Consider the following 22,227-nt stretch of genomic DNA (forward strand, 5'->3'; position numbering starts at 1 on the left):
GCAATTGTGTGTCACTGTGTGACTTGTAAAGTGTTCCTCACTTGCCAGACTTGTGTTGCTTTGAATAGCTTATGTGAGCAAACATTTTTTCCACATTTAGAGCCAATAAACTGTATACTAGGGCCTTTTCACATATATTGCGAATACGTACAACTCAGGGGGACTCACAGCAGTAGAGGTCGTATGACCGCACCACGAAAACATCGTGCTAATGGGCAGGCGTGTATGATCCTGGTGCGACAGTTCATGCACGCGACAGTGTCTTTCAAGCAGGAAACACAGTATGAGCAGCTGTACCACATCACACCGCTGATGTGGAGAACAATAAAATAATAACCAGCTGTATAATTAGTGAATATCACTGGGTTGATGTAAATAATACATAAAAGGGGACGCAATACAGAACCCTGTGGTTAAATAACCCTGGTTACAAAAAAACAAAACAAAATGTGACTCACGGGATTCAAACCCATAAACTCTGATTACCAGAGCACATGTGCGACACATGCACACGTGCAAGACACATGCACCACGTGTGTAGCTTTTTGCAACTCCACAGTCGTGGGGCACGTAAGACAAATTTCACATCCAGGTCGACAATGATTATCTGCAGACTGCTGCTGTGCTGATAGTGCGAATGGCCACTCATCATCTAAGTGTCATGCGAGCGGTTTAGATGTTTGTGCATGTCACCTGGAATCTGGCCGACACCTGCTGTGAGAGGGTTTGATGGGCTAGCACAGCACACTGTCTTTTAGCAGCTGGTGTGTAATTGTAGCAACAGGTGTACGAGGCGTTAGAAGCAGCTACACGTTTTGCATATGATTCCTGATTCATGCACTTTATGCGCAAATCAACCAAATTTGCACTATGTGTGAAGGGGCCCTTAGTAATATCATACCTGCAAGTGCCATCAGTATCACTGTTCTTCAGGTAGTTAAGACCAGATGTTTGAATTCCCTGCGATGTCAGTGGTTTTTCTTCATTTTCTGTCTTCACAGGGGCAACAGTGAAACTTAGTAGAGTTCCATTAGCATCTTCCAGCTGGTGAAGTTGCTGTTCCTCCTGACTTGTCCAGAGTTTCTCTTGTTCCTCTTTAATGTCCCTCTTGTCAATATTCCGATTCAAATCCTGCTGCCCAGGGAGCATTTCATCTTTACTCATTAGCAGGATGGAAGGAAGGAAATAATTAAATTAATTAAATGTACATCAAGACTGCTTTTATGTTTCACACACTGAACTGGACCCAGACACTACATTTTCACAACTCCGCTGTTTAGTCCAACTGAGTCAAACCTTGGTACAGTTTTCACCTTGGTAGTATATAATTGGACTGGAGTGAATGTTCTGGCTGCTCCTCTCCCCATCACATGGAATGCAAAGGTAACTCATTCACAAGAATTTATATTAAAGGATTATTAACCGAGCACGAGGTCTGCACAGGAAAATATCATGCCAAGGTCTTGACAGTACAGACCTCACTGCACTTGGGCCATGCAAAAAAAGACTGAAGTCTGATATTCCAGTACAGACCAAGCAAGCAATGCTAATAATTTATTATATGGCTGTTTGGAGCTGTGTTTTCATCTTGTTGGTCTTCATTTTGCCTGTGCACTTCCAACTCGTTTGCTGCTAATTCCTCCAATTCAAACTCGTCAGCGTAGCAAAATTTGCTTGAGAACATTCCTCTTCAGTGCTCATAATTTCATTGTTTGCTTTTTGTTTTATTTCAAGCCATGAAAATGGTAAACAAAGTCACAAATATGATACATGATCTGGACCGGTCCGATTGTCATGGTAACGGTCTGATATGGAAAAATATCAGACCGGAAATCTGCCAATTAGAGTGCGAGTACTGCCATAGCCATATAATAATACAACATGTGTATATACATATATATGCACAGTTGTGTTCAAAATAAGTGTGTTTAAAAAAGTGAATAAAGCTCAAAATTCTTAAAATAGCTTTTATTTCCATACACATAACATGCAGATGCAGTGGGAACACTGCATATTCTATTGTATAAAATTGATGAAATTTGTTATCACTTTACAGACAGTGAAGAAAAAGGAATATTCGGCTGTTCAAAAAAAAAAAAAAAAGAAAGTAAACAGGTGACCCTTATTTAAGGAAGAAGGCAGCAAATGTTGAACATGCTGGTTGTAGTGCATTTCTCTCTGAAAAAAGTAAAATGGGTCATTCAAATCACTATTAAGAAGAACAGCATACGTTGATTGGAGAGGGGAAAACATATACTCAACAAAAATATAAATGCAACACTTTTGGTTTTGCTCCCATTTTGTATGAGATTAACTCAACGATCTAAAACTTTTTCCACATACACAATATCACCATTTCCCTCAAATACTGTGCACAAACCAGTCTAAATCTGTGATAGTGAGCACTTCTCCTTTGCTGAGATAATCCATCCCACCTCACAGGTGTGCCATACCAAGATGCTGATTAGACACCATGATTAGTGCACAGGTGTGCCTTAGACTGCCCACAATAAAAGGCCACTCTGAAAGGTGCAGTTTTGTTTTATTGGGGGGGGATACCAGTCAGTATCTGGTGTGACCACCATTTGCCTCATGCAGTGCAACACATCTCCTTCGCATCATCCGTGAAGAGAACACCTCTCCAACGTGCCAAACGGCAGCAAATGTGAGCATTTGCCCACTCAAATCGGTTACGACAACGAACTGGAGTCGGGTCGAGACCCCGATGAGGACGACGAGCATGCAGATGAGCTTCCCTGAGACAGTTTCTGACAGTTTGTGCAGAAATTCTTTGGTTATGCAAACCGATTGTTTCAGCAGCTGTGCGAGTGGCTTGTCTCAGATGATCTTGGAGGTGAACATGCTGGATGTGGAGGTCCTGGGCTGGTGTGGTTACACGTGGTCTGCGGTTGTGAGGCTGGTTGGATGTACTGCCAAATTCTCTGAAACGCCTTCGGAGACGGCTTATGGTAGAGAAATGAACATTCAATACAGGAGCAACAGTTCTGGTTGACATTCCTGCTGTCAGCATGCCAATTGCACGCTCCTTCAAAGCTTGCGACATCTGTGGCATTGTGCTGTGTGATAAAACTGCACCTTTCAGAGTGGCCTTTTATTGTGGGCAGTCTAAGGCACACCTGTGCACTAATCATGGTGTCTAATCAGCATCTTGATATGGCACACCTGTGAGGTGGGATGGATTATCTCAACAAAGGAGAATTGCTCACTATCACAGATTTAGACTGGTTTGTGAACAATATTTGAGAGAAATGGTGATATTGTATATGTGGAAAAAGTTTTAGGTCTTTGAGTTCATCTCATACAAAATGGGAGCAAAACCAAAAGTGTTGCGTTTATATTTTTGTTGAGTGTATAAAGAAATGAAAGGTTGCTCACCTACTTTAAAATGGCAACCAAAACCAGAAATGTGGAAGAAAACAGAAAACCACCATTCAAATGGATCAAAGAATAGCCAGAATGGCAAAGACCCAGGAAATGATTAGCTCCAGGGTGATTAAAGAAGGTCTAAAGGTATCCATGAGTACTCTAAAAAATGAAGATGTCTATATAAGCCAAGCGATGGGAAGAAGTCCCTGCAAAGTCCCTTTGTTAAAAAAAAGGACATGTGCTGAAGAGGTTGCATTTTGCCAAACAACACACACTGACTGGCCTAAAAGAGAAATGGTGCAACATTTTGTGGACTGATGAAACCAAGATTGCCCTTTTTGGGTTATCCTTTTTGGGTTAGCTGTGTTTCAGGGTTTGCATTTATTATTATTTTATTTGTGGTTATCCAAACTTATTTAGACTTATTTGATATTTTTTTCTTGAATACACAGTGGGTTGCAAAGTAGCTGGAGCTACGTTCGTTTTCCAACCGTGGAAAATTCAGGCAAAAACATATAGTGCACCCCTTATTGCAGTACATAAGTACCTATATGTGGTAGGGACATTTGGCACATTAATTCATAACACAAATGTTGCATTAGCAAGTATAAACCAACAAGCTAATTAATGCTGCATTAGCAAGTAGAACCCAAAGCAGATTAAGGTTACTGTACAAGGCACAAAGAATTCAAGGAAACTGTTTCATGTGGTTACTGAATAGACCAATGGTTCTCAACCAGGTCCTCAAGTACCACCTAACCTACACATTTTCCACCTGTCCTTACTTTGCCACAAGCTGATTAGCTTATTCAGGTGTACAGCCAATCAAGTGATGACTGATAGCTGAATGTGATAATTAGGTTGAGGCAGAGCAGGGAGAGATGATAAATTTGTAAATAAGGTGGTACTTCAGGACCAGTTCGAGAACCACTGGAATAAACCATCATAGCTAAGGCAAACATGCAACATACTGCAATGAAACCTCTCTGCACTATTTATTTATAATGGAAACACCAGGTTAGTGAGCAGAAGCTAATGAGCTATGTAATGTTATTGTACAAACCACAAAACCTCAGTAAAACTCCTGTTTTGTGGTCACTTAGACAATCATGTTGTAAATGTGCAAATAATAGACTTACCTTACAGTAGTGTGGTGGCCAAGCAGTTAGTGCACTTGTTTCCAGAGCAGAAGGTTCCCAAGTCAAAACCACCCGTCCCATTCTTCTTGTAAAGTGGAAGGGCATCTGAGCTAAAAGTTGTGCCAAATCAACATGCAGATCCAAGATGGTCCAAGCTACCTCAACTGACTCCTTTCAATGTGGAGGAGCAGTGGCTCGACTACGAGCTCCTCCCGAGTGACTGAGCTCCTCACCCTATCTCTAAGGGAGCGCCCAACCACCCTGCGGAGGAAACTCAGCTCGGCCACTTGTACTCGCAATCTCGTTCTTTCGGTCATAAGCCAAATCTCATGACCATAGGTGAGGACCGGAACGTAGATCGATCGGTAAATCGAGAGCTTTGCCCCCCTACTGAGCTCTCTCTTCACCACAACGGTCCGATACAGCGACCGCATCACTGCAGATGCTGCACCGATCCGTCTATCGATCTCACGCTCCATCCGTCCCTCACTCGTGAACAAGACCCCGAGATACTTAAACTCCTCCACTTGAGGCAAGGACACGCCACCGACCTGAAGAGGGCAAAGCACCTTTTTCCGGTCGAGAACCATGGCCTCAGATTTGGAGGTGCTGATTTTCATCTCGGACGCTTCACACTCGGCTGCAAACTGCCCCAGTGCACGCTGAAGGTCCTGATTTGACAAAGCCAACAGAACCACATCGTCCGCAAACAGCAGAGACAAGATTCTGTGGTTCCCAAACCAGACCCCCTCTACACCCTGGCTGCGCCTAGAAATTCTGTCCATAAAAATAATGAACAGAACCGGTGACAAAGGGCAGCCCTGGCGGAGGCCAACGTGCACTGGAAACAGGTTTGACTTACTACCGGCGGTAATTATAAAAATAAATAAATGCCTCAAAACAATTTATATGTAAAGAGTCTAGAGGCCACTCCAGAACCTTGATATGCTTCTTACGGAGCCACTCCTTGGTTATCCTGGCTGTGTGCTTCGGGTCATTGTCATGTTGGAAGACCCACCCATGACCCATCTTCAATGCTATAACTGAGGGAAGGAGGTTGTTCCCCAAAATTTTGCAATACATGGCCCCGGTCATCCTCTCCTTAATACAGTGCAGTTGTCCTGTCCCATGTGCAGAAAAACACCCCCAAAGCATGATGCTTCCACCACCATGCTTTACAGTAGGGATGGTGTTTTTGGGATGGTACTCAGCATTCTTCTTCCTCCAAACACGGCTAGTGGAATTAAGACCAAAAAGTTCTATTTTGGTCTCATCTGACTACATAACTTTCTCCCATGACTCCTCTGGATCATCCAAATGTTTATAGGCAAACTTAAAACAGGCCTGGACGTGTGCTGATTTAAGCAGGAGAACCTTCCGTGCCATACATGATTTTAACCCATGATGTCTTACTGTATTACCCACAGTAACCTTGGAAACAGTGGTGCCAGCTCTCTTCAGGTCATTGACCAGCTCCTCCCATGCAGTTCTGGGCTGATTCCACACCTTTCTTAGGATCACTGATACGCCAAGAGGTGGGATCTTGCATGCAGCCCCAGTCAGAGGGAGATTGACAGTCATGTTTAGCTTCTTCCATTTTCTAATAATTGCTCCAACAGTTGATCTTTTTTCACCAAGCTGCTTGGCAATTGCCCCGTAGCCCTTTCCAGCCTTGTGGAGGGCTACAATTTTGTCTCCGGTGTGTTTGGACAGCTCTTTGGTCTTAGCCATGTTAGTAGTTGGAGTCTTACTGATTGTGTGGGGTGGACAGGTGTCTTTATGCAGCTAACGATGCTGAAATACTTATTTGCAGCAGTAACATGCAAATAAATTATTAAAATCATACATTGTGATTTCCGTTTTTTTGTTTTTTTTGGATGTCTGTCTGTCACAGTGGACATGCACCTAAGATGAAAATTTCAGACCCCTACATGATTTCTAAGTGGGAGAACTTGCAAAATCGCAGGGTGTTCAAATACTTATTTTCCTCATTGTGTGTGTGTGTGTGTATATATATATATATATATATATATATATATATATATATATATATATATATATATATATATATATATATATATATATATATATATATATATATATATATATATATATACACACACACACACACAACAAAAATATAAATGCAACACTTTTGGTTTTGCTTCCATTTTGTATGAGATGAACTCAAAGATCTAAAACTTTTTCCATATACACAATATCACCATTTCCCTCAAATATTGTTCACAAACCAGTCTAAATCTGTTATAGTGAGCACTTCTCCTTTGCTGAGATAATCCATCCCACGTCACAGGTGTGCCATACCAAGATGCTGATTAGACGCCATGATTAGTGCACAGATGTGCCTTAGACTGTTCACAATAAAAGGCCACTCTGAAAGGTGCAGTTTTGTTTTATTGGGGGGGGGATACCAGTCAGTATCTGGTGTGACCACCATTTGCCTCATGCAGTGCAACACATCTCCTTCGCATAGAGTTGATCAGGTTGTCAATTGTGGCCTGTGGAATGTTGGTCCACTCCTCTTCAATGGCTGTGCGAAGTTGCTGGATATTGGCAGGAACTGGTACACGCTGTCGTATACGCCGGTCCAGAGCATCCCAAACATGCTCAGTGGGTGACATGTCTGGTGAGTATGCCGGCCATGCAAGAACTGGGACATTTTCAGCTTCCATGAATTGTGTACAGATCCTTGCAAGATGGGGCCGTGCATTATCCTGCTGCAACATGAGGAGATGTTCTTGGATGTATGGCACAACAATGGGCCTCAGGATCTCGTCACGGTATCTCTGTGCATTCAAAATGCCATCAATAAAATGCACCTGTGTTCTTCGTCCATAACAAACGCCTGCCCATACCATAACCCCACCGCCACCATGGGCCACTCGATCCACAACACTGACATCAGAAAACCACTCACCCACACGACGCCACACACGCTGTCTGCCATCTGCCCTGGACAGTGTGAACCGGGATTCATCCGTGAAGAGAACACCTCTCCAACGTGCCAAACGCCAGCGAATGTGAGTATTTGCCCACTCAAGTCGGTTACGACGACAAACTGGAGTCAGGTCGAGACCCCGATGAGGACGACGAGCATGCAGATGAGCTTCCCTGAGACGGTTTCTGACAGTTTGTGCAGAAATTCTTGGAGGTGAACATGCTGGATATGGAGGTCCTGGGCTGGTGTGGTTACACATGGTCTGCGGTTGTAAGGCTGGTTGGATGTACTGCCAAATTCTCTGAAATGCCTTTGGAGATGGCTTATGGTAGACAAATGAACATTCAATACACGAGCAACAGCTCTGGTTGACATTCCTGCTATCAGCATGCCAATTGCACGCTCCCTCAAATCTTGCGACATCTGTGGCATTGTGCTGTGTGATAAAACTGCACCTTTCAGAGTGGCCTTTTATTGTGGGCAGTCTAAGGCACACCTGTGCACTAATCATGGCGTCTAATCAGCATCTTGATATGGCACACCTGTGAGGTGGGATGGATTATGGATTCAGTTGCAAAGTTGTGATCATCTGAACCGCTTTAAGAGAAGTCATTTCTGCTCAGCTGCATTCTAGAAAGTCAGTCCAGCCACTTTTTACTTTTTTTTACTTTTTTTTTTTTTACTTTTTCACCGTGCTCCAACGCCTAAAGAAGACCTCTAACGGTCGAAACATCGCGACGGAGCACTTTTATCAGCTAACTTTCATCAGCGTTGGCAAGCTAACTAGCTTGCTAACGCTTTCGTTTTTATTTTATTTTTTAGCACTGTTGTCGTGCTGCTCCACAGCCTGCCTAGTGGATTTTTATTTTATTTTAGCACTGTTGTCGTGTGTTACCTGTGCTGCTCCACAGCCTGCCCAGTGGATTTTTATTTTATTTTTTAGCACTGTTGTCGTGTGTTACCTGTGCTGGTACACAGCCTGCCCAGTGGATTTTTATTTTATTTTTTAGCACTGTTGTCGTGTGTTACCTGTGCTGCTCCACAGCCTGTTCAGTGGATTTTTATTTTATTTTAGCACTGTTGTCGTGCGTTACCTGTGCTGCTCCGCAGCCTGTCTAGTGGATTTTTATTTTATTTTTTACCACCGTTGTCGTGCGTTACCTGTGCTGCTCCACAGCCTGTCTAGTGGATTTTTATTTTATTTTTTACCACCGTTGTCGTGCGTTACCTGTGCTGCTCCACAGCCTGTCTAGTGGATTTTTATTTTATTTTTTACCACCGTTGTCGTGCGTTACCTGTGCTGCTCCACAGCCTGTCTAGTGGATTTTTATTGTTTTTTGCCACCGTTGTCGTGCGTTGCCTGTGCTGCTCCGCAGCCTGTCTAGTGGATTTTTATTTTATTTTTTGCCGCCGTTGTCGTGCGTTACCTGTGCTGCTCCACAGCCTGTCTAGTGGATTTTTATTTTATTTTTTGCCGCCGTTGTCGTGCGTTACCTGTGCTGCTCCACAGCCTGTCTAGTGGATTTTTATTTTATTTTTTACCACCGTTGTCGTGCGTTACCTGTGCTGTTCCACGGCCTGTCTAGTGGATTTTTATTTTATTTATTTTTTTTTTTTACCACCGTTGTCGTGTGTTACCTGTGCTGCTCCGCAGCCTGTCTAGTGGATTTTTATTTTATTTTCTACCACTGTTGTCGTGTGTTACCTGTGCTGCTCCACAGCCTGTCTAGTGGATTTTTATTTTATTTTTGCACCGTTGTCGTGCGTTCGCTGTTGCCGTGCGTTACTTGTGCTGCTTCATGGCCTGTCTGGTGCCTTAACTAAAGCACTCCTTCTGCTGAATCACCTCTAAATTATTTACACATTATTCACTTTGCGTGTTTTTAGGAATCCACTAGGTTGCGTAGCTACTAGCTTTTAGCCGATTTAGCATGGCGGCTTCTCCTGTCTCTCCCGCACTTTTCTGCTCTGGTTGTGAAATGTTTAGCTGTTCCTCGGCCTCCTTTAGCAGTAACGGTACTTGTAATAAGTGCAGCTTATTCGTAGCTTTGGAGGCCAGGCTGGGCGAATTGGAGACTCGGCTCCGCACCGTGGAAAATTCTACAGCTAACCAGGCCCCTGTAGTCGGTGTGGACCAAGGTGGCTTAGCCACCGTTAGTTCCCCCCTGGCGGATCCCGGGCAGTCGGGAAAGCAGGCCGACTGGGTGACTGTGAGGAGGAAGCGTAGCCCTAAACAGAAGCCCCGTGTACACCGTCAACCCGTGCACATCTCTAACCGTTTTTCCCCACTCGACGATACACTCGCCGAGGATCAAACTCTGGTTATTGGCGACTCTGTTTTGAGAAATGTGAAGTTAGCGACACCAGCAACAATTGTCAATTGTCTTCCGGGGGCCAGAGCAGGCGACATTGAAGGAAATTTGAAATTGCTGGCTAAGGCTAAGCGTAAATTTGGTAAGATTGTAATTCACGTCGGCAGTAATGACACTCGGTTACGCCAATCGGAGGTCACTAAAATTAACATTAAATCGGTGTGTAACTTTGCAAAAACAATGTCGGACTCTGTTGTTTTCTCTGGGCCCCTCCCCAATCAGACCGGGAGTGACATGTTTAGCCGCATGTTCTCCTTGAATTGCTGGCTGTCTGAGTGGTGTCCAAAAAATGAGGTGGGCTTCATTGATAATTGGCAAAGCTTCTGGGGAAAACCTGGTCTTGTTAGGAGAGACGGCATCCATCCCACTTTAGATGGAGCAGCTCTCATTTCTAGAAATCTGGCCAATTTTCTTGGATCCTCCAAACTGTGACTGTCTAGCGTTGGGACCAGGAGGCAGAGCTGTGGTCTTATACACCTCTCTGCAGCTTCTCTCCCCCTGCCATCCCCTCATTACCCCATCCCCGTAGAGACGGTGCCTGCTTCCAGACCACCAATAACCAGCAAAAATCTATTTAAGCAAAAAAATTCAAAAAGAAAAAATAATATAGCACCTTCAACTGCACCACAGACTAAAACAGTTAAATGTGGTCTATTAAACATTAGGTCTCTCTCTTCTAAGTCCCTGTTGGTAAATGATATAATAATTGATCAACGTATTGATTTATTCTGCCTAACAGAAACCTGGTTACAGCAGGATGAATATGTTAGTTTAAATGAGTCAACACCCCCGAGTCACACTAACTGTCAGAATGCTCGTAGTACGGGCCGGGGCGGAGGATTAGCAGCAATCTTCCATTCCAGCTTATTAATTAATCAAAAACCTAGACAGAGCTTTAATTCATTTGAAAGCTTGTCTCTTAGTCTTTTCCATCCAAATTGGAAGTCCCAAAAACCAGTTTTATTTGTTATTATCTATCGTCCACCTGGTCGTTACTGTGAGTTTCTCTGTGAATTTTCAGACCTTCTGTCTGACTTAGTGCTTAGCTCAGATAAGATACTTATAGTGGGCGATTTTAACATCCACACAGATGCTGAGAATGACAGCCTCAACACTGCATTTAATCTATTATTAGACTCTATTGGCTTTGCTCAAAAAGTAAATGAGTCCACCCACCACTTTAATCATATCTTAGATCTTGTTTTGACTTATGGTATGGAAATAGAAGACTTAACAGTATTCCCTGAAAACTCCCTTCTGTCTGATCATTTTTTAATAACATTTACATTTACCCTGATGGACTACCCTGCAGTGGGGAATAAGTTTCATTACACTAGAAGTCTTTCAGAAAGCGCTGTAACTAGGTTTAAGGATACGATTCCTTCTTTATGTTCTCTATTGTCATATACCAACACAGAGCAGAGTAGCTACCTAAACTCTGTAAGGGAGTTAGAGTATCTCGTCAATAGTTTTACATCCTCATTGAAGACAACTTTGGATGCTGTAGCTCCTCTGAAAAAGAGAGCTTTAAATCAGAAGTGTCTGACTCCGTGGTATAACTCACAAACTCGTAGCTTAAAGCAGATAACCCGTAAGTTGGAGAGGAAATGGCGTCTCACTAATTTAGAATATCTTCACTTAGCCTGGAAAAAGAGTTTGTTGCTCTATAAAAAAGCCCTCCGTAAAGCTAGGACATCTTTCTACTCATCACTAATTGAAGAAAATAAGAACAACCCCAGGTTTCTTTTCAGCACTGTAGCCAGGCTGACAAAGAGTCAGAGCTCTATTGAGCTGAGTATTCCATTAACTTTAACTAGTAATGACTTCATGACTTTCTTTGCTAACAAAATTTTGACTATTAGAGAAAAAATTACTCATAACCATCCCAAAGATGTATCGTTATCTTTGGCTGCTTTCAGTGATGCCGGTATTTGGTTAGACTGTTTCTCTCCGATTGTTCTGTCTGAGTTATTTTCATTAGTTACTTCATCCAAACCATCAACATGTTTATTAGACCCCATTCCTGCCAGGCTGCTCAAGGAAGTCCTACCATTATTTAATGCTTCAATCTTAAATATGATCAACTTATCTTTGTTAGTTGGCTATGTACCACAGGCTTTTAAGGTGGCAGTAATTAAACCATTACTTAAAAAGCCATCTCTTGACCCAGCTATTTTAGCTAATTATAGGCCAATCTCCAACCTTCCTTTTCTCTCAAAGATTCTTGAGAGGGTAGTTGTAAAACAGCTAACTGATCACCTGCAGAGGAATGGTCTATTTGAAGAGGTTCAGTCAGGTTTTAGAATTCATCATAGTACAGAAACAGCATTAGTGAAGGTTACAAATGATCTTCTTATGGCTTCGGACAGTGGACTTATCTCTGTGCTTGTTCTGTTGGACCTCAGTGCTGCTTTTGATACTGTTGACCATAAAATTTTATTACAGAGATTAGAGCATGTCATAGGTATTAAAGGCACTGCGCTGCGGTGGTTTGAATCATATTTGTCTAATAGATTACAGTTTGTTCATGTAAATGGGGAATCTTCTTCACAGACTAAAGTTAATTATGGAGTTCCACAAGGTTCTGTGCTAGGACCAATTTTATTCACTTTATACATGCTTCCCTTAGGCAGTATTATTAGACGGTATTGCTTAAATTTTCATTGTTACGCAGATGATACCCAGCTTTATCTATCCATGAAGCCAGAGGACACACACCAATTAGCTAAACTGCAGGATTGTCTTACAGACATAAAGACATGGATGACCTCTAATTTCCTGCTTTTAAACTCAGATAAAACTGAAGTTATTGTACTTGGCCCCACAAATCTTAGAAGCATGGTGTCTAACCAGATCTTTACTCTGGATGGCATTTCCCTGACCTCTAGTAATACTGTGAGAAATCTTGGAGTCATTTTTGATCAGGATATGTCATTCAAAGCGCATATTAAACAAATATGTAGGACTGCCTTTTTGCATTTACGCAATATCTCTAAAATCAGAAAGGTCTTGTCTCAGAGTGATGCTGAAAAACTAATTCATGCATTTATTTCCTCTAGGCTGGACTATTGTAATTCTTTATTATCAGGTTGTCCTAAAAGTTCCCTAAAAAGCCTTCAGTTAATTCAAAATGCTGCAGCTAGAGTACTGACGGGGACTAGCAGGAGAGAGCATATCTCACCCGTGTTGGCCTCTCTTCATTGGCTTCCTGTTAATTCTAGAATAGAATTTAAAATTCTTCTTCTTACTTATAAGGTTTTGAATAATCAGGTCCCATCTTATCTCAGGGACCTCGTAGTACCATATCACCCTAATAGAGCGCTTCGCTCTCAGACTGCAGGCTTACTTGTAGTTCCTAGGGTTTGTAAGAGTAGAATGGGAGGCAGAGCCTTCAGCTTTCAGGCTCCTCTCCTGTGGAACCAGCTCCCAATTCAGATCAGGGAGACAGATACCCTCTCTACTTTTAAGATTAGGCTTAAAACTTTCCTTTTCGCTAAGGCTTATAGTTAGGGCTGGATCGGGTGACCCTGGACTATCCCTTGGTTATGCTGCTTTAGACGTAGACTGTGGGGGGGTTCCCATGATGCACTGTTTCTTTCTCTTTTTGCTCTGTATGCATCGCTCCGCATTTAATCATTAGTGATCGATCTCTGCCCCCCTCCACAGCATGTCTTTTTCCTGGTTCTTTCCCTCAGCCCCAACCAGTCTCAGCAGAAGACTGCCCCTCCCTGAGCCTGGTTCTGCTGGAGGTTTCTTCCTGTTAAGAGGGAGTTTTTCCTTCCCACTGTTGCCAAGTGCTTGCTCACAGGGGGTCGTTTTGACCGTTGGGGTTTTTCATGATTGTTGTATGGCCTTGCCTTACAATATAAAGCGCCTTGGGGCAACTGTTTGTTGTGATTTGGCGCTATATAAAAAAAAAGTTGATTGATTGATTGATTGATTATCTCAGCAAAGGAGAAGTGCTCACTATCACAGATTTAGACTGGTTTGTGAACAATATTTGAGAGAAATGGTGATATTGTGTATGTGGAAAAAGTTTTAGATCTTTGAGTTCATCTCATACAAAATGGGAGCAAAACCAAAAGTGTTGCATTTATATTTTTGTTGAGTGTATATATATCTATATATATATATATATATACACACACACACTCCAAAAAAGGTGAGCTTGAGCAATTTAAGGCTAGTAATAAAGTAAATAAATAAATAAAATTAAATAGTTATTTCTGATAAGTCATTTCAACAGGTGACTGTAGTCACAATTTGGTACAAAAGCATTTTCCATGAAAGGCTGAGTCTCTGAGGAGCACAGATGGGCAGGGGAGCTCCAGTTTGTCAACAAATGCATAAAAAAAATTGAAATGTTTAAAAAGAATTTTCCTCAAAGAAAGACTACAATAGATTTGCATGTTTATCCCTGTACATTGTATAATATCATTAAAAGATTCAAGGAATCTGGAGGAATTTCAGTCCTTAAGGGCACAAGTAAAAACTTGGATAAACATTAGACCCCTGTTCCTAGTTATGGGATGATGATACCTCAAGGAGTGTACTGACACACTACACAAACTGTGTCGGCACTGTATTGACAGTGTTGGTCGCTCATTAGTGACCTCTGCAGTAGTTATAAAATCATTGCAGGTAAATAAAATGAAAATAAGATGGAAAAGCTAACGTGCTGCAAACGCAACATCAGCCTGTGAAAAAGTTAATCGCCAGTCCTCTATTTAAAATATGATCTTATCATTGCATAACTTCATGTGCTCAATTTGTGTGTCAAGTTAAGCTGTTCATGAGAAGAGTTTAAAATTTGCTTAAAACCCTGTTTGTGTAAATGCTAAACTGAGTTGGTTTGTAAAATATAGCAAATTTGCCTGTAATAAAATTCAAAGTTACAATTTGTAACTTATGTATGGAAATTTGTTAACTTAAGTGTTAAAGCATACAAAATAAAAGACTAAAAATAGATTCATTTATGCATTTTTATTGAGGAACAAAGGTTTCTGAAGTGTCTTTGCTCCAAGGTGATTTCTCCTCTTACACACCAGTTCCCCTGCCTTAGAAAAAACTCTTTCACAGGGTACAGATGAAGATGGTGAGCATAAACATTTCAGTGCGAGTTGATAAAGGTGTGGATATGTTTTCTGGTTATTCTTCCAGTATTGTAAAGGAGTACAAACATATCTAATTGGAAAAATAACAGTAAACAATGCCCAAAGGAGAAAAAGATTTACCTTATTTGGCGTCAAAAGATCAAAATTATTCCAGACTGGGGAAACGTCTTTGAACGATCCATGAAGTCAGTGGAACAAGGTGAGGGCAAGCAAAAATCCAACAGCAAAACTCCATCCAACAAATCCGCAACATGTCGATACAGTTTGTTTCCTTGTAAACACAATTTGGCACAGCGCAGTTGAACGACACAGTTCCTGTATCGGTCACATGAGTTTTTCTTAAAGTGATACACGCACCAATACGGGGTTTCACTCTTGTGTGCTCAGCAAAGTGTTGACGCACCAGTGTTGTTCATCGCATCACTACCTGTTGCCACTTAGTGTGACTGGTAGCAACTATTACTTTATTATGTCGGTGTAGCAGACCGAACGGTCCACCCCTAAACATCGGTCCGCCTTCTGCAACTGCACATGCGTCATTTCGGACCACAGCAGCACACCTGTGAGGAGTCTCTTCACCCAAAGCCACCCAAATGGATTAATGGGATTATTAACCATCAGATGATGAAGGTAAAACCTCGTAAATCATTTAAAGTCAGTTTTATGCAAAAATGAGGCTGTTTTAAGCAGAAACGAGGCGATAATTGGTAAGTCGCTACTGATGCTTTGAAATGACGGAGGCGTAGTGAACGCAGCAGCTAGCAGCTTGCCTAAAATAACTGTTTTACTTTGTCATCTGATGGTTAATAATCACATTATTCCCTTTGATCGCTTTGGGTGAAGAGACTCTGTCTCAGACAAGCTGCTGTGGTCCCAAATGAAGGGCAGACCAAATTTTTTTTTTTTTGGGGGGGGGGGGGGGGGGACCATTCAGTCTGCAACACAAGTAGTAAGGACTCAAAAGATTCACATCCAAATACTTTAAATCGTCAGGAATCCTCCACACTGATAAAGCAATCAATGCTGACATGCAGTAGCCGGGGAGGAAATAAAGATTCCGACCCCACTCCAGATCCACACATGGCAGCGCGTATATAACGAGCATGTGTGTGACGAGTAGCAGCCAGAGGAGAGAGAATGAATCATCGTCCAGAATCATCTGCACTGATGATCCCTCCCAAAAATGGTCAAATCAAAATAGACTTTTATACAATAGTCTAAATTTTCAGGGTCCACTACTTGACCACGAGTAAAGCTGAATCGCGACTTATGGATGAGTGAGATAACGGGACTTACCTGTACATAGTTTTGGGTAAAGCCGTGAACACATGCTGCTGCACAGAGGATTCACAGAAGCTAAAAGCCTACTTCAGACACATCATGAAAATGAGTTAATGATAACTCATGCTTCACTGACAAAGCCATGAAGTTGCCACAAATCAAGTCAGAAGACAGAAAAGTGCTAAATGCTCAAGTTGTATTTTTGACTGGTTTTATGGAAGAAACTAATAATCCTACAAATGTGAGGATAGTGGAATCCAAATGACCACACAAAGAGATGGAAAGGGAGTGCAATACCACATACAAAATTAAGAAAAAGAGAGGACACTGTGGAAGATTTTCCGATTGTGTTATAGTCATTGACCATCAAGCAAAGGAAGCTTTGTATGGGGTTAAAATTGTCTCATTAACATTTGTAAATGAACACAGGGTGATCTACAAATAATCATTGATTTGCAAATGTGTTGAGATATCCACAAATGCAAATTTCATATTTGTAACTTATAAATTGGTCTTTGCAAATAATGTTGTATTTGCAAATATAAAACTTAATTTGTAACAAAAAAAAAATTACATTTGTAAAACTGGAAATTGTATTTGTGAATTGAGTTTCAGCATTTGTGTATCACCAATTACATGCATTCATCGCTTTCCTCTGTGATGTAATTTTGAGACATTCTTTTTGCGAAATCCACACAGATCCCCAAACAAATGCCTACTGATTCGCAAATACACACTCACGCACACTGGATATCCACGAGATGGCAGTGTGGTTCCATTCATTACACAGCCGTCTATTTGGATCTCTCAGCCATTTGACTCATTTTGACTTCTGATATGAGTTGGATGGACATGGACAGACAAGGAGAGCAGTCACCATCATCTAACAAACAACTTTTGTTGTCCTAACTTAAGATAAGACTCGACTCGCTTGATTATGTTCCTTGTTGACGAATCGCAATAAAGTCAATTTTCCCTCCAAGGTCCACGCGAGTTGATACATAATCAAGCGAGTCGAGTCTTATCTTAAGTTAGGACAACAAAAGTTGTTTGTACTTACATTAGATGATGGCGACTGCTCTCCTTGTCTGTCCAGCTCATATCAGAAGTCAAAATGAGTCAAATGGCTGAAATCTAAATAGATGGCTGTGTAATGAATGGAACCACACTGCCATCTAGTGGATATCCAGTGTGCGTGAGTGTGTATTTGCGAATCAGTAGGCATTTGTTTGTGGATCTGTGTGGATTTCGTGAAAAGAATGACTCAAAATTACGTCACAGAGAAAAGCGATGAATGCATGTAATTGGTGATCCACAAATGCTGAAACTCAATTCACAAATACAATTTCCAGTTTTACAAATGTAATTTTTTTTTTTTTACAAATACAACATTATTTGCAAAGACCAATTTACAAGTTACAAATATGAAATTTGCATTTATGGATATTTGAACACATTTGCAAAACAATGATTATTTGTAGATCACCCTGTGTGCATTTACAAATATTAATGAGACAATTTTAACCCCATAGCTTTGGATCCATTCTCTGGAGACCTTCAAGACAACCGCAGATCTACAGCAATGAAATGCAAAGAAAAGAGAAACCTGCCCAAAGAGAAATGAAAGGGAACATATTTGCAATCAATGTGTCAGTGGAGAGAAAAGGACAAATGGAGCAGCTCAGTGGGCTACTTCATTCCATACACCTACTGCTTTTGAAAAGACAGCTGTTTTTGTCAAAACAATCACATATTTCAAATGCTGCATCAGCTTGAAAGAGCTGACATTTAAACAGTCTAAAGGGGTGCATTTTGGGTGTGTAACACAAGGTCATCTGAGTAAGCGCTGCAAGAGAAGAACAAAACATTGAAAAAAGTAAAAGCTACACTCCTTAATCTGTGTGATCCTCATAGAATCGTCCCTGAAAGCCGTCTGAATCTTCCGAATCGTTTCCACCTGGCTGTCTCTCACAGTTTCTGGAAAAATTTGATGCAGCAAAGCTCCAAATCGTTCAGACATTTTCCTCACAATGAAAATCCGACGAGGGGGGTGGACCACTGCTCACTCAAAGCGTGCTCACAGGTGAATGACGCAACCGATAGGCGTGAAAAAACTCACGCATGCGCACGAAGGTTCAAGCTTGGCTGATGCAAGCGCACATGATTCAAATCCATATAGTTTTTGCAAAAAATAAAAAGGTCGGATAGTTTTCTAACAGACCTCGTATAGTTATATTATATATTTTAGACAAATAATTTGTTAATCACTATCTTACAAAGATTTCAAGGTTTTTAAAATAATTTTTAAAAAGTAGTATAATGCTGTTCATAATGGATGTTGTGAGTCTTTGACTTACTATTAGTAATGTTTAAGGATAAAATAATGTAGTTTGAACCTTCAGAAATTTAAACACAAAGTAATTGTAATGGGCATATTTTTTATTATTTCTTAAGTCAGAGGTGTGCCAACATATTTCTATTTAGTTATTCTGATGTGACATTTGTTTGAAAAAAAATCCTTTTTTGGGGGGGGGGGGTCCCAGCTGTCTTAGGGCATGAGGCAGGGGACATCCTAGTCAGGATGCCAGTCTACCACAGGGCTGCTTATAGACAAACACAATCAGACCCGCTCGCACACTTACGGACATTTTACAGTTTCCAGTTCATCTAACCTGCATGCGTTTGTATGTGAGAGGAAGTCGGAGCATCCGGAGGAAACCCACAAAAGCATCAGAAACCATTGAAACAAATCTGTGCAATTTTTCATAGACTGTTTGAAATCTGTGCCGACAGGTTTGGATGCATGTCTTTGGCACTGGATGACAGCTGGTCCATTGCTACCTCACAAAAGAAACCATCTAGATTTGCCGCATGACAACAATGAGGTTTAAACCCAATAACTGGGAAGCTGAAAGCACGAGAAGACCTTGGAAATGCTGCTGGCATTTTGATTTAAATTGTGGCCACCACCGGGACAGGTTTATGAAACCTTGTGTATGTGATATCCAGACACAGAAATTACATGTCCAGGTGAAACTTTGTACACAATCAAGGTTTGACATTAAGGTCTATCCAAACAATGTTCACTAGTTGAACATGGGTCCAGTTCAGTGCATCATTTTTAGTCTATAATGTACCAGATTAAGCAATATACCACTCCAAAAAAATCACACATATAATGTTATGGGGGCAAACTAACCAGGGTTCAGAAGGTGGCTTTGAAAAGCAGATTTGAGTGAGGTGAGAGCTGAGGTCTCTGGTTTGTTCTCTCCAGACAAAACTTCAAAAGCAGCTTTAGATTCTGAAAAGAGAACAAAGAAGACCACCATAAGGACATCCAAGAAACACATTATTAACTGATGCAAAAATCTTTCTTATTGTAAAGTTTCTAATTCAATCAGTAGCCTGGTTTTATTAGGTCAACAGATTTAACAGCACAGAATTAAATCAGTCAGTAAAATGAACAGTCTTATCTTAATCATTACCAAGCTTCTCTACATTCATTCATTTTCAACCACTTATCCAGGTCCGATGTCGCTGACCGAACGGTCCCCCTTAAAAAATCGGCCCATCCTGCCTTCACTCCGCATGCATCATCAGCCACGGTTCATGGATTATCACCTAGTTTTTGCTTAAAACTGCACTCCAGTCATCATCTGTCTGAGCGACAGATATCTGAAGCTTTTGTACAACAATCATTTCCACATAAATTCAGCATTATTTAAGAGATGGGGGAAGCGATCAGAGCACCGCAGTTACACGAGCTGCTAGCTGGTGCGTTCACTGCATGTCGGTCATTTCAAAGCATCACACAGTGTCGCCTCGTTTCTGCTTAAAATGGCCTCATGTCTGTTTAAAACTTACTTTAGAATGATTTAAAAGGTTTTACCTTTTCATCTGATGGTTAATAATCCCATTAACAGAAATGGAATGATCCGTACCACCACAGCGCTCCCATACAAAAAAGCTTTATTCAAAGATATGTGACATTTTGGGCAGACTGCCCTTCCTGTCTGAGGAAGGAAGGGCAGTCTACAGATTAACATCACTTTGAGCAGGTGGAAGCACTTAATCAGTGAAATCACCTGGTGGAGTGGGTGGTTGCAAAGATAGCCTGCACCCTCTCAGCCCTTTCTGGAATCAGTTTGAGACCTCTGCTGTACACAATGTCAATTAATGGTGGACCTTGTCCTTGATGGCCTCAGTTTCTGTGCAATTTACCAGAACTTTGGCAGACATATTCTGGAGGAGCTTCAGTATCTTGATGAATTTCTCTGGCCTGCCCGTTTTGCTCAAGATGCTCCACAATAAGTGGGCATAACATGCTGTTGAATGCCTTTGTGAAGTTGATGAAGGTGAGGTTCAATGGTTGGTGTTGCTCTTGACAATTCAGTTGCAATTGGTAGACAGTGACGATCATGTCTGTTATCCCTCTTGATGGTTCAAACCCACTAGTTTCTGCTAGTGGTCTTAGACGGTTGTTGGCAATCCATGCAAGAACCTTTCCTGCAGTAGACAGTAAGGAGATTCCGCAAGATTTTTGCTTTTGGTCAGTGAGTCATTGGAGGACCTTGGTCATTATCATCAAGTCAGTCCTCTTCTTGTGAGTGTTTCTTGGTAGGCTGTTATGGATGTCTTAAGCTACTCCAAATGTTTAGGAGCCAGGTCAGAGTACTTCACAAGAAGTTCTTTGATCAGGCGCTGATGAAATTACTTTTGTTCTTGGTCTTCACAGTATTATGGAGGCGATGCTGAACCTTTTGACAGTTTTGCAGTGTCTAGGCCTCCTTTTGGGGCGGATGTTCAGCTGGATTTTGTCGCAGATCAGATGATGAGCCATCCAACAGTCGTCTGCACCAGTCATCGCCTTGGTGGACAGGGCATCCTTCTGGTCATGCTTTGGGATGATGATGTAGTCAAGCAGGTGCCAGCGCTTCTAGCAAGGGTGCCATCAGGAGACTCTGAACTTTTGCTTTTGCCTGAAAGTGCAGCACTTCTAGAATTGTTCCGACTGTGTAAACTGATGTTTAGGAATAAAACCCCAAATCAGACTTTTGCAACAGCAACAGAGATGCTGTGAACAAGAGAAGAAAAGCGGCAGAATTACATTATGCTCCTTTGGCTGCTCCCTTGATTGCACTCTGGGTCGCCGCAGGAAATCCGTGGTGGATGTTGATTTGGCACAAGTTTTACACCGGATGCCGTTCATGATGCAACTACACATTGCATGGAGAAATGTGGCATGGGTGGTGTTTGAACAGGTAACCTTCCGTACTAAAACCAAGCACACTAACCACTTGGCCACCACCTCTTCTCATTGTTCACTCTTTATTTCTTGCGCCTCCAGATTACTGTGGATCAGAGACAACAGGGACTGCTGCTTCACGGACATCATGGAAAAACTACTTGTGACTTTACAGGAATTCAAGTAGTCCATTTGAGTTCTTTTAAACTCTTCAGCAGCAGCACGTGCTGAGCATGCGCAGGCTTGAACCACCTCGTCTTTCCGACTCAACTCCTGATCAGATCCACGAGTTCACAAGAAACGTCTCTGTTCATATTCTCAAACATTGTGATTATGAACGGCTAGCCAACTTCTGCTGCCAGTTACATCAAACAGCCTTTGAAACAGAGTTTCAATGCAACATACGCTGTAATGGACGTACAATGCTGTTATCCATGTGTAACGCAAAGTCTCACCTTGAACCTGCATGTCACTCCGCTTTCTGTCTGTGACCAAAACAAACAAAAAGCTAACCTGCTAGACCCGTTTTTAACTCTCGCTCTCGTTCTAGTATCACGAGATCTCTTGTGACGCATTCGTGGTCATTCAGTAAACCTTTCGTTTGGAGGAGGGGCTCAAAGTCCTCATACGTCTTCTTCTCTTCCTCCTCTTTCAATTTTATTGGCGTTTTGCAAACCAATACGATGCATTACCGCCACCAACTGTTTGGATGTGGAGCATTAATAAGGAA

The 22,227-nt window shown here is 41.7% G+C and overlaps 1 protein-coding gene across 2 annotated transcripts in view; it reads right to left on the bottom strand.

Moving 5' to 3' along the window:
* The window catches only part of LOC117521611, a 28,521-nt gene extending 6,494 nt beyond the window's left edge, over positions 1 to 22,027 (bottom strand). Inside the window, exons 1-3 of one of the 2 annotated variants that reach the window (XM_034182942.1) lie at positions 21,953 to 22,027; positions 19,452 to 19,553; positions 902 to 1,154 (exon numbers count right to left, since the gene is read on the bottom strand). In XM_034182942.1, coding sequence (XP_034038833.1) covers positions 902 to 1,154; positions 19,452 to 19,553; positions 21,953 to 21,965 — 368 coding nt within the window. In that variant the 5' untranslated portion in view covers positions 21,966 to 22,027. Of the gene's footprint in view, positions 1 to 901; positions 1,155 to 18,878; positions 19,193 to 19,451; positions 19,554 to 21,952 lie in introns of those variants that run through there. The other variant, XM_034182943.1, reaches the window with a different exon arrangement.
* Positions 22,028 to 22,227: the final 200 nt, after the last annotated feature.

The sequence above is a fragment of the Thalassophryne amazonica genome, chromosome 12 (genome assembly GCF_902500255.1).
Source record: "Thalassophryne amazonica chromosome 12, fThaAma1.1, whole genome shotgun sequence".
Taxonomy (NCBI): Eukaryota; Metazoa; Chordata; class Actinopteri; order Batrachoidiformes; family Batrachoididae; genus Thalassophryne; species Thalassophryne amazonica.